The sequence below is a fragment of the Trichechus manatus genome, unplaced genomic scaffold (assembly GCF_000243295.1).
Source record: "Trichechus manatus latirostris isolate Lorelei unplaced genomic scaffold, TriManLat1.0 scaffold00010, whole genome shotgun sequence".
Classification (NCBI taxonomy): domain Eukaryota; kingdom Metazoa; phylum Chordata; class Mammalia; order Sirenia; family Trichechidae; genus Trichechus; species Trichechus manatus.
This window is the reverse complement of record NW_004443946.1, coordinates 26,268,181-26,280,946: the sequence shown is the minus strand read 5'-3', so window position 1 is coordinate 26,280,946 and position 12,766 is coordinate 26,268,181. Positions and strand designations below refer to the sequence as shown.

At 40.3% G+C, this 12,766-nt stretch overlaps 1 protein-coding gene across 1 annotated transcript in view; it reads left to right on the top strand.

Annotated features, from left to right (window-relative positions):
• HEATR4 (HEAT repeat containing 4) overlaps positions 1 to 12,013 on the top strand; it is a 47,537-nt gene extending 35,524 nt beyond the window's left edge. The window contains exon 16 of the mRNA XM_012560036.2: positions 11,852 to 12,013. Within this exon, the coding sequence (XP_012415490.1) occupies positions 11,852 to 12,013 (162 nt within the window). The remainder of the gene's footprint in view (positions 1 to 11,851) is intronic.
• Positions 12,014 to 12,766: the final 753 nt, after the last annotated feature.

The following is a 12,766-nucleotide window of genomic DNA, read 5'->3' as shown; positions in this document are numbered from 1 at the left end:
CAGCATAACCCTGATACCAAATCCAGGCAAGGACATCACTAAAAAAGAAAACTACAGACCAATATCCCTCATAAATATAGATGCAAAAATTCTCAACAAAATCCTAGCCAATAGAATTCAACAGCATATCAAAAAAAAATAATACATCATAACCAAGTGGAATTCATACCAGGTACGCAAGATGGTTCAGCATTAGAAAATAAATCAACATAATTCACCACATAATGACAACAAAGGAAGAATCACATGATCATCTCAATCCATGCAGAAAAGGTATTTGATAAAGTCCAACACCCATTCCTGACTGAAAAAAAAAAAACTCTCAGCAAAATAGGAATAGAAGGGAAATTCTAATAAAGGGAATTTACACAAAACCAACAGCCCACATTAACCTCAACAGAAAGTCTGAAAGCATTCTTGAGAATGGTAGCCAGGCAAGGATGCCCTTTATCACCACTCTTATTCAACATTGTATTGGAAGTCCTAGTGGAAGCAATAAGGCAAGAAAAGGAAATAAAGAGCATCCAACTGGTAAGAAAGAAGTAAAACTATCCCTATTCACAGATGATATGATCTTATACATGGAAAATCCTAAAGATTCCACAAGAAAGCTACTAGAACTAATAGAAGGATTCAGCAAAGTGGCAGGATACAAGATTAACATACAAAAATCAGTTGGATTCCTCTATGTCAACAAAGAGAACCTTGAAAAGGAAATCAGGAAAACAATACAGTTTACAATAGCCACCACCACCACCCCTCCCCCCGAAAGGTAAAATACTTAGGAATAAATCTAACCAGGGACGTAAAAGACATACAAAGAAAACTACAAAACACTATTGCAAGAAACCTACATAAATGGAAAAACATACCATGCTCTTGGATAGGAAGACTTAACATTGTGAAAATGTCAATACTACCCAAAACAATATATAGATATAATGCAATTTCGATTCAAATTCCAACAGCATTCTTCAACGAGATGGAAAAACTAATCACTAGCTTTATATGGAAGGGAAAAAGGACCCAAATAAGTAAAGGCTTATTAAAGAAGAAGAACAAAGTAGGAGGTCTCACACTATCTGATCTTAGAAACTACTGTACAGCCACAGTAGTCAAAACAGCCTGATACTGGTATAACAACAGACACACAGCACAATGGGACAGAATTGAGAACCCGGACATAAATCCATCCACCTATCGGCAGCTGGTCTTTGACAAAAGGACAAAGTCTATTAAATGGAGAAGAGACAGTTTCTTCAACAAATGGTGCTGGCAAAACTGGGTATCTATCTGTAGAAAAATGAAACAGGAGCCATACCTCACATCATACACAAAATCTAACTCAAAATGGATCAAAGACCTAAATATAAAACCCAAAACTATAAAGATCATGGAGAAAAAAATAGGGACAACACGAGGGGCCTGTCTTAGTCATCTGGTGCTGCTCTAACAGAAATACCACAAGTGGATGGCTTTAACAAAGAGAAGTTTATACTCTCACATTCCAGTAGGCTGCAAGTCCAAATTCAAGGCATCAGCTCCAGGAGAAGGCTTTCTGTCTCTGTCCGCTCTGAAGGAAGGTCCTTGTAATGCATCAGTCTTCCCTTGGTCTGGGAGCTTCTCTGCAGGAATCTCAGGTCCAAAGAACCCACTCTACTCCCAGCACTGCTTTCTTTGTGGTATGAGGTTCCCATGTGTCTCTGCTCACTTCTCTCTTTTATATCTCAAAAGAGATTGGCTTAAGACACTATCCAATCTTGTAGACCTCATCAGTATAACCTCATCATAGTGACAGAGTTTACAACACATAACGAAATCACATTAGATTACAAAATGGTACACGATCATACAGTACTGGGAATCACGACCCAGCCAAGTTGACAGATATTTTTGGGGGACACAATTCAGTCCATGACAGGGCCTTAATATATGGCATAAATAGAATACCAAACATAACTAAAAATGCACACACAGCAGATGAATTAGATAAATGGGGCCTCCTAAACATTAAACACTTATGCTCAACAAAAGACTTCTCCAAAAAAGTAAAAAGAGAACCTACAGATTAGGAAAAATATCCAACAAGGGTCTAATCTCTAAAATTTATAGAAAACTTCAACAGCTCAACAACAACAAAAAAGACAAACAATCCAATTAAAAAATGGGCAAAGGAGATGAACAGACACTTCACCAAAGAAGACATTCAGGCTGCTAACAAACATAGGAAGAAATACTTGTGATCATTGGCAATTAGAGAGATGCAAATCAAAACTGCAATAAGATACCATCTCACCCCAACATTACTGGCACTAATCAGAAAAACAGAAAATAACAAATGTTGGTGAGGTTGTGGGGAGATTGGAACTCTTACACACTGCTAGTGGGAATGTAAAACGGCATAACCACTGTGGAAGACGGTATGGCACTTCCTCAAAAAGCTAGAAATAGAAATACCATATGATCCACCAATTCCACTCCTAGTTACACACCCTGAATAGACATGAATAGACATATGCACACTCACGTTCATTGCAGCATTATTCCCAATAGCAAAAAGGTGGAAACAACCTAAGTGCCCAACAACAGATGAATGGATTAACAAACAGTGGTACGTACACGCAATGGAATACTATGCAATGATAAAGAATAATGATAAATCCGTAAAATATTTCACAACATGGATGAATTTGGAGGACATTATGCTGAGTGAAACAAGTCAATCACAGAAGGACAAATATTGTATGAGACCACTATTATAAAGTAACAGAAAAAGGATTACACAGAGAGAAAAAAAAAATTCTTGGATGATTACCAGGGATGGGAGAGGGAGGAAGAGAAAATTACCAAATAGATAGTAGACAATAAACAATATGGGAGAAATCAGCACAATACGACCAAGGCAAGAGAGGACACTGAGAGGAACACAAGAATAAAGGGCAACTACAGGAACTACTATAGCATAGATAATCCTGCAACAATAGTATTAACAAACAATAATTTACAAATGGATACATAGATAAATAGATATGTCAAGAGGTGTGGGAGGGTGTAATGGAGCACACCCACCAGCAAATACAGGTTTGGTGGTAGATATTTCTAAACACATGATTGTAGGTGCTTCTCATATATTAATAGACCACACAAGTGGCAGTCAGGGAAACCTCTTAGACATAACCAAACACCTTGCAGGATGAAGTTCCTAGGATTGAAGGCAAAGGACCATAGAGTCAGGGGACATTTACATCAACGGGCACAACATAGTTCATAAAGACAATATTCTACATCCTACTTTGGGGAGTAGTATCCAGGGTCTTAAAAGATACAACTATTGGTCTCTTCCAGTCTGGAGCAAAGGAGAGTTAAAAAAAAACAAAGACTCAAGGGAGCAGTTAGTCCAAAGGACTAATGGACCCCATAAACCATAGCCTACACAACTCAGAGACCAGAAGAACTAGAGGGGGCCCGGCTACCATTATCGACTACTCTGACTGAGATCACAACAGAGGGTCCCAGACAGAGCAGGAGAAAAATGTTAAACAAAAAATCAAATTCACAAAAAAGACCACATACCGGTCTGATAAAAGCTAGAGGAACCCCTGAGACTATGGCCCTAAGACACCCCTCTGACCTGGATCTGAAGCCATTCCTGGAGACCACCTTCCTGCCAAACAATAGACAAGCCCATAAAATGAACAATGGCACCTAAGAGGAACGTACTCCTTCGAACAAACAATTATGCAAGATTAGAAGGGCAATAGTTGCCCAAAAGCAAAGATGAGAAGGCAGAAAGGGGTAGAAAATTACGATGACAGGAAACGAGGAAACTAGGGCGGAAATGGGGAGAGTGCTGACACATTGGGGGAATGAAGCCAAGACCATGAAACACTTTATGTACAAACTATGGAATGGGTATATAATTTGCTCTGTAAACTTTCACCTAATGCAGAATTTTTTTTAAAAAAGTTATAAACTTCTCTACTTGATTCTTGATATCTGCTCTTCCCACCTCCTCTGGGATTTTTCTTCATTAGCTGTAACTCGCTTGGGAATCTTTAATCTCTACCTCCTCTGAGTCTTAAATTGACCTCTTAAATATGGGCCTCTTATTTAACAGGCAATGTGGCAGGCATGAGGGTGTAATTGTCGAGAACAACATGGTCACTAACTTTCTGTAACTATTGTGGCTTTGTACATAAAAATTACTTATCTTCATCTGAATCATTTAAGATAAATTCCCAGGAGTGGAATTGCCAGATCAAAGGGCAAGATAATTTTTGTGATTATTAGTAGGTTTTACTAAATTGCCCTCCAAAAGGATCTATAATAGTGCAAGCAATTATGAGTATATTAGACTACATGGACTCTAGGGCTTCTTCTACAGTTCGTTTGATCTTTCAGTGCTCCCTTTTTCTCAGTCCCACTCCCATCCAGGCACTTGCCAAGGCTTTTAGATTTTACTCCCACCCATGTCTCACATTCATCCTTTGTTTCTGTTTCCCATATGGTCTATTATAGTGGTTTTTAACTGAGCAATTTTGCCCCACAAGGGACACTTGGCAACAAGACTTCTTTGTGCCTCTTGGTGCAGAGGTTAAGAGCTACAGCTGCTAACCAAAAGGTCAGCAGTTCAAATCCAGCAGCCGCTCCTTGGAAACCCTATGGGTCAGTTCTACTCTGCTCTGTAGGGTTACTATGAGTCAGAAACGACTGGATGGCACACAGCAACAACAACAGAGACATCACTGTCACAACTAGGGGGAGGTGCTACTAGCATCTAGTAGGTAGAGACTAGAAAACCTGTTCAAACCTATTGCTGTAGAGTTGATTCTGACTTTTAGTGACCCAGAGTAGAAGTGCCCCATAGGATTTCCAAGGCTGTAATACTTACGGAAGAAGATTGCCACAACTTTCTCCCTCGGAGCAGCTGGTGGATTCGAACCACTGACCTTTCTGAGTGCTTAACCACTGACCCATCAGGGCCCCTGGCTAGGGATGCTACTAAGTATCCTACAACGCATAGAACAGCTCCCCACAACAAAGAACTATCTGGCCCCAAATGTCAATAGTGCCAAGGTTAATAAACCCTGGTCTATTACAAGTAGCCTTCCAAATGGTCTCTTTACCTTTAACTTCTTCCTGTACCAACTTGGTAGAGCCCTGGTGGCACAGTGGTTAAGAGCTACAACTGCTAACCATAAAGGTCAGCAGTGTGAATACACCAGCTGCTCCTTGTAAACCCTATGGGGCAGTTCACTGTTAGTCAGAATCTACTTGACAGCGACAGATTTTTTTTTTTTGAATGCCATTTGGAGCCCTGGTGGCGTAGTGGTTAAGAGCTCGGGCTGCTTACCAACAGGTTGCCAGTTTGAATCCTCCAGCTGCTCCTTGGAAACCCTATGGGGCAGTTCTACTCTGTCCTATAGGGTCACTATGAGTCAGAACTGTCTCAATGGCAACGAGTTTTTAATGTCAATTTAGGAGCCCTGGTGGTGCAGTGGTTAAGAGTTCGGCTGCTAAACAAAAGGTCAGCAGTTCTAATTCACCAGCCGCTCCTTGGAAACCCTATGGGGCAGTTCTACTCTGTCCTATAGTGTCACTATGAGTCAGAACCAACTTGACAGCAATGGGTTTGTTTTATTTTTTTAATGCCAATTTATACTACAGGTAAAAATCTAGATAAGTAGATACAACATCAATTTTATCAGGTTATGTTCCCAAACCTGTCATCATCCTACTCAAAATTCACCCATTTGCTAATGGTAATGGAACAACTAGAACAGAAATAATGAGACTGCTGATAGAATGTGAAGAATGTAACCAATGTCACTGAACAATACATGTCGAAATTGTTGAATGGGAATTTGTTTTGCCATGTACACTTGCACTGAAAATACAATAAAGTATTACTTTAAAAAACTCATCCATGTGCTCCACTGCCCAATCTAAGCTCCTCTGCCACGTACTGAAAACACATAATGTTAGAGCCTTATCAGCCACAACTCCCCTAAAGTCTACTTCTACAAGCTAGACTATTTGCTGCTCCTTGCCTGTTCTCCTCAATATCCTTACTCATGCTGTTCCCTTTAAATGCTATCTTCCCAATCATCTTTTGTCAAAACTCTAATTAAGCCCATTTCACATTCCATCTCTTCCCCCAAAGGCTCTACAGATTTTCCCAATAACAAGAGAATTTTGACCTTTCACACAAGTTTAGTACATTCTGCCTTGTATCAGTAATTTATGTATTTGTCATATTCCTTCCATTAAACTATAAACTCCTTCAAGGAAAGGACTTCCTTATGCCTTTTTTTAATCCTCTCTTGGAGTTAGCACACTGCTTTTCACACAGAAAGTGTACAGAAAATGTTTGTGGACAGCAAACAGAATGGAGTCCTACCACTCTTTAGCTGTAGCATTAGCTCAAGCGAGTTATTCTCTCAGGCCTCAGTTATCTCATCTGTAAAATGGGGATAATAAGCCTACTTATTCATAGGGTTGTTGTGAGGATGAAATAATGCATGTAAGGCATTTAGCCCTGGACAGTAGACACTTAAAAAATGGTGGCTATAGTAATAATTTATTATTATGGAGCAAAGTCCTGTATGATTGCTTGTGTGCCACTGGCCTAGCTGGGAGGAATGGGTGAGGGATAGAGCACAGAAGCTCTTGAATTGGGCAAGGTGACAGCTGGAAATGCAAGTTTAAGATCATTTTGGCATATGCCCTATGGAGTGTTAAGTAAATCAGAGGGACCCGTACCAGACAAGGCCAAGGTTGTACAGGTTGCACTCTGCACCAAGATGCCTGGCCTAGGACCAGAGTCGGGGCTAAAACCAACCAGTGTTCCCCTCTCAAGCCCTGGTCCCTGGTGTAGGGCAGCCACATCTGGAGGCAGGGGCAGCAGGAACTGGAGCCTTCTTCCTAACTGACACAAAGGCTGTGTGTGCTGGCAAGGGCCTGAAAGGAGATCCCTTGGTGAAATGTTGAAGAAGAAGAAATTTGTCACTTGGAGCTTTAATTGCCTTTTCAAAGACAGTGGTTTTCAGTAGACTGTGGGCATATCCTGCCACGCTGCTATGAGCTGGGAATGAGTTGTGCATCTCTGCCTGCAACGCTGGGGGGCGCTGTGTGCAGCAGGTTGTAGGACAGCTGTAGGTTTGTCCTTTCCACATCCAGTACAAATATCTCATCCTCCCAATCCTTCCGGCGGCCTCATCCTTTTCTTTTTTCAACGTATTTTGTGATTTCCTCAAATAAAAAGGCCTGTTGCTATCTCTGTCCTCTAGTTCCCCTTGTGACTGGGAGGCACATTTTGGAGTCTGACTTATCTTTGACTTCGTCACTTTTCCTAGGGCTCTATTTATTTCTCATTACCAAAGCAGCTATTAATAACCATTTTTAGATATATAATTTAATGTTCTTAATATATTATTAAACCAAAAAAACCCCAAACCCGTTGCCGTCGAGTTGATTTCGACTCATAGAGCCACGGTAAGACAGAGTAGAACTGTCCTCATAGAGTTTCCAAGGAGCAGCTGGTGGATTAGAACTGCTGACCTTTCAGTTAGCAGCCAAATGCTTAACCACTGCACCACCAGAGCCCCAATATATAATTGAGTGGTCAAAAAAGCAAGCCAAAAAGTATTACAGTATCCCATTTGGGGGATATGTATATGTGTGTTGGTGTGTTTGTGTTTATTAATCTGTCTATGGATGGATATTATGCATCCATACATCTACTGGAAAAAAGTTGAAGAATCTTTATACTACAGTATTTAACAGTAGTTATCTCTGGATGATGGGATTCCAGGTAATATTTATTTTCTTCTTTTTGCTTATTTGCATGTTCTGACTTTTATATAAGGAACATATATCGCTTGTGCAATTTGAAAATATAGTGTTTTTTAAACAATAAACTTCACTTTTCCTAACTAACTTGTCTCATTTTTCCTGATCTTTAATCATTGCTTGACTTGTTTTTCTGTTATTTTGAATCAATATAAATTCCCTTAAAAAAAAAAAAATCATGGAGGACATTATGCTGAGTGAAATAAGGCAATCACAAAAGGACAAATATTGTATGAGACCTCTACTGTAAAAACCCATGAAAAAGTTCACACACAAAATGTAACAATCTTTGTTGGTTACCAGGGATGGGAGGGGTGGGGGGGAAATACTAAATAGGCAATAGATAAGTGGTATCTTGGGTGAAGGGTGAGACAGTACACAATACAGGGGAAACTAGCACAACCTGTACAAGGAAAGGTCATGGAAGCCCCATAGACACATCCAAACTCCCTGAGGGACTGAATTGCTGGGCGGAGGGCTGTGGGGACCATGGTCTCGGGGAACATCTAGCTCAATTGGCATGACACAGCTTATAAAGACACTGCTCTACATTCTACCTTGGTGAGTAGTGTCTGGGGTCTTAAAAGCCTGTGAGCGGCCATCTAAGATACTCCACTGGTCTCATACCTTTGGGAGCAAGGGAGAATGAAGAGAACAGGATACAAGGAAAAGATTAGTCCAAACGACTAATTGTCCACAGCTACCAAGGCCTCCACCGGACTGAGTCCAGTACAGCTAGATGGTGCCCGGCTACCACCACTGACTGCTCTGACCAGGATCACAACAAAGGGTTCTGGACAGAGCTGGAGAAGGATGTAGAGCATAATTCTAACTCACAAAAAAAAAAGACAGATTTACTGGCCTAAAGGAGACTGGAGAAACCTCAAGAGTATGGTCCCCAGATACCCTTTCAGCTCAGTGGTGAAGTTACTTCCGAGGTTCACTGTTCAGCCTGGGAGTGGACAGCCCCGTAAAACCAAATGAGACTAACAAGGTACAGGAGTCCAGTGACAAGGGCCAGAAGGCAGAAGGGGACCAGGAAGCTGGTGATAGGGAACCCAAGGTTGAGTAAGGATATTGTTGATGTGTTGTGAGATTGTTAACCATTGTCATAGGGCAACATTTGTAGTAACTGTTAAATGAGAAACTATTTTGTTCTGTAAGCCTTCATCTTAAGTGAGAATAACAGCACAGTTGGAAGAGCGTAGTCAATGTCACTGAACTGTGTATGTAGAAATTTTTGAAATGGTGTATCTTTGGCTATGTGTATTTTCACCAAAAAAAAAAAAAAGGTTGAGAATTTAGAGGGTTAATATGTTGTGGGGTTGTTAACCAATGTCATAAACAACATGTGTACTACTGTTTCATGAGAAACTATTTGTTCTGTAAGCCTTCACCTGAAGTACAATAAAATATAAAAAAAAAAAAAGGAACTTGACATTCAGATTATAGATGTTAACAATTGTTCTTCATAGAAGTTGGTATAGAAAAGAGGTTGAAAAGAACAATACCATGTTCACATCTACATAGGATAACTTGAAGCCTATCTGGAAAGTATCCCAAATTATCTCCCCTGCCAAGACCCACCATTAGATGGTTATTCCTTCCAATTAATCATTGCCTTTTTCACTCATTTTTTATTTAAAACTTACTAGTAGAGGTGACATACTACATCGTAAGTTTCTTTAAGTACCTTTCCTTTATGAAGGAAGGATAACATGAAAAGTGGTTGAAATGGGGATGGGAGAAAAAGAAATAAAAGAAAACAAATTTCTAGGGTAGTCATTCTCAACTAGGGGTGATTTTGTCCAGAGACAGTTTTGGTTGTCACCATAGTGGGGGGTGATACTGGCATCTACTGGGTAGAGGCCAGGGATGCTGGTAAATATTCTACAAGGCACAGTACAGCCACCCCCCCAACCCAAATGTCAAAAGTCTATCCAGGTTGAGAAACACTGGAATAGGCTTTTGGATGCCAATTCATGAATATCAAAAATTGAATATCTTTGACCTAGTAATTCTACTTCTAGGAATCTATCCTATAAAAAAATTCACCCATGTGTACAAAAATATATATATATACCAATGTTCATTGCTTATAATTTCAAAATTGAAAATTACTAAATGCCTGTTAATAATCAGTTGTTTAAAAAGTGACAATGAAAGATGTCCAAAATATATAGTAAATTGAAGAAAATCAAATTACAGAACAATATATATGTTGTCCCATTTTTAAAAAAAAACAACCTATATATATTTATACTGTATATAGTTTCTCTAAAACCATGTATGCTTGTGTGTGTGTGTTTGTGTCTTTATAGTTCCGAATCTGGAAAGATGTTCAAATTAAATACCTGTAAAGATAACAAAAAAAACTGATGACGGCTTGCTTCTGAGGAGTGGGATTACTGGCAGAGAAGAGCTTCATTTTATTCATGTTTCATGTTTTACTTTATACATTTCTGTATTATCTTGCTTAAGGCCTTAAAGACATAGGCCTCGGCTTTGGTTAAGACCTCGGCTGCTAACCAAAAGGTCAGCAGTTTGAATCCACCAGATGCTCCTTGGAAACCCTATGGGGCAGTTCTACTCTGTCCTATAGGGTCACTATGAGTTGGAATCGACTTGACAGCAGTGGGTTTAGTTTTTGGTTTGGTTTTGGTAAATGTGAGACAGATTACAGTCTAATTTTGAGAGTAATGACGCCTATTAATTTGTAAGATTATTTTACCAAATTACATCACTCCCAGCACCCCACCAAGAACGGATCCAGATTTTACGGGTCCTTATCTTATACAAGTAGATCGCCACATCTTTCTCCCCCAAAACATATGAGTGTATACTTTTTGATTACATCTTTATATTAAAGGATTTTGTAATATATTCTATCCAAAACTCATTGCCGTTGAGTCTATTCTGACTCATAGCGACACTACAGGGCAGAGTAGAACTGCCCCACAGGGTTTCCAAGGCTGTAAATCTTTATGGAAGCCGACTGCCACATCTTTCTGCTGAGGAGCTGCTGGTGAGTTCAAACTGTGGACCTTTCAGTTAGTAGCCCAGCACTTAACCACTGCACCACCAGGGCTCCTTTCATATGGTATGGAGAGAATATGAACAGGTAGTTGTTTGCAGGATATGCGTACAGAGCTTGGATATACAGTCTGGAGTGTTTGCGTGTGTTTGTGTGGGGTCCTGAGAATGTGGGATGGAGCTGGGTATGGGAAGAGAAGCAGGGTGGGCTGCAGGCCAGCTTTCCTTGTGCCACTATGTTCTGGTTCAGAATTCCAAAGTCTGAGAATTCCAAATTCAAGTCCAATCTTCTTGTCAATGTAGATGATAGAATGTATTTTATTCAACAGTAGCTTGATTTATAACTTCCAAATATTTAGACATTTCATAAGTGGGCTTCCATTTGTACTTTTGCCCCAGGCTGTGAATTCATTTGGGGATGGGGAGAATATCCCTCTTGGTATTCCATGGTAATACAGGTAATGTAGATATTAGACATTAGAACTACCCAGGCTTATGGGGATTCTTTAAACTAGGGATAAGCTTGACCCTGGCCATCACCACATTGATTTACAGAATTGAATGAGGAGAGTGCTGTGTCCTCAAGGGCTGTTCACCCTGAGTGAATCCACCTCCTCAGCACATTCTAGGAATAAGGCCCTTTAGTCATAGCTACAAGACTGTCCCATAGTTGTTACTGCTTCTGTATGATAATAGAGATACAGAAAACACAGGCTAACCCCAAAGGTCACCATACAGATGCCCAAGTCTTCTTGGATGGACAATTCAGCTGTGTTCTCCACATTAGGTTTTTGACCAGGGTCAAGGGAGGCAGGTCTTAAACTCTTAGCTTCTATTTTCTTATCTAGTCCAGTAGTTCATAGAGCTGTTCTGACAAACCATGGCCCAGGAGGCTTTCTTTTTGGGTCTGTGGGCCACATGACACCACGTTTGGCATATGCACTCATATGTTGATATTTCTCTGCAGCCTGTGAGGCCCCGCACACCAAATCCCTGGTCACAGAGTCTGGTCCTGGCCCTGAAATCAAGAGGCAGAGATCATCCATCACTTGTCAAAGATCTACGCACCATCCGGGAGAAAAGACTTGCAATGGGGCCATTTGGATTTCCAGACAGCTCAGCTCCCTAGCTGGGTAAATCTTCTCAGAAGATTTTTTCCACAATGTTGTGACATCCTCCCTCCCTAGAAGAAAAGTGCTCATCTCTAGGCTGAACCCTTCTCTTGCTCCAAGGTCCAGGCAACAGTGAACCTGGCCACATTCTGTCTCTTCAGTTAATATTGTACAATCTTTTTAATCACTATGTTTATAAAGAAGAGACTATTTAATAGTAGACCTGATTTCTTTTGTGCACTGTTTACACAGAGAGTTAAAGAAAACTGATTTGTTATAATCACATTAGGTGATAAAACAGTTTTCCATACCCCAGAAAGGCCATATACTAAATGTATGAGTTGGGGTTCTAAATTTTACTAGAGTACGAAGACCCAGCATCTTTTTTTCCTTTAATTTTGATTTAAATATATATCTATATCTATATATATCTTAGTCATCTAGTGCTGCTCTAACAGAGATAGCATGAGTAGATGACTTTAACAAAGAGAAGTTTATTCTCTCACAGTCTAGTAGGCTACAAGTCCAAATTCAGGGCATCAGCTCCAGGGGAATGCTTTCTCCATCAGCTCTGGAGGAAGGTCCATGTCATCAATCTTCTCTTGGTCTGGGAGCTTCTCAGTGCAGGAACCTTGGGTCCAAAGGACGTGCTCTGCTGCTGGTGCTCCTTTCTTGGTGGTATGAGGTCCCCCATTCTCCGCTTGCTTCCCTTTCCTTTTATCTCTTGCAAGAGATAAAAGGTGGTGCGGGCCACACCCCAGGGAAACTCC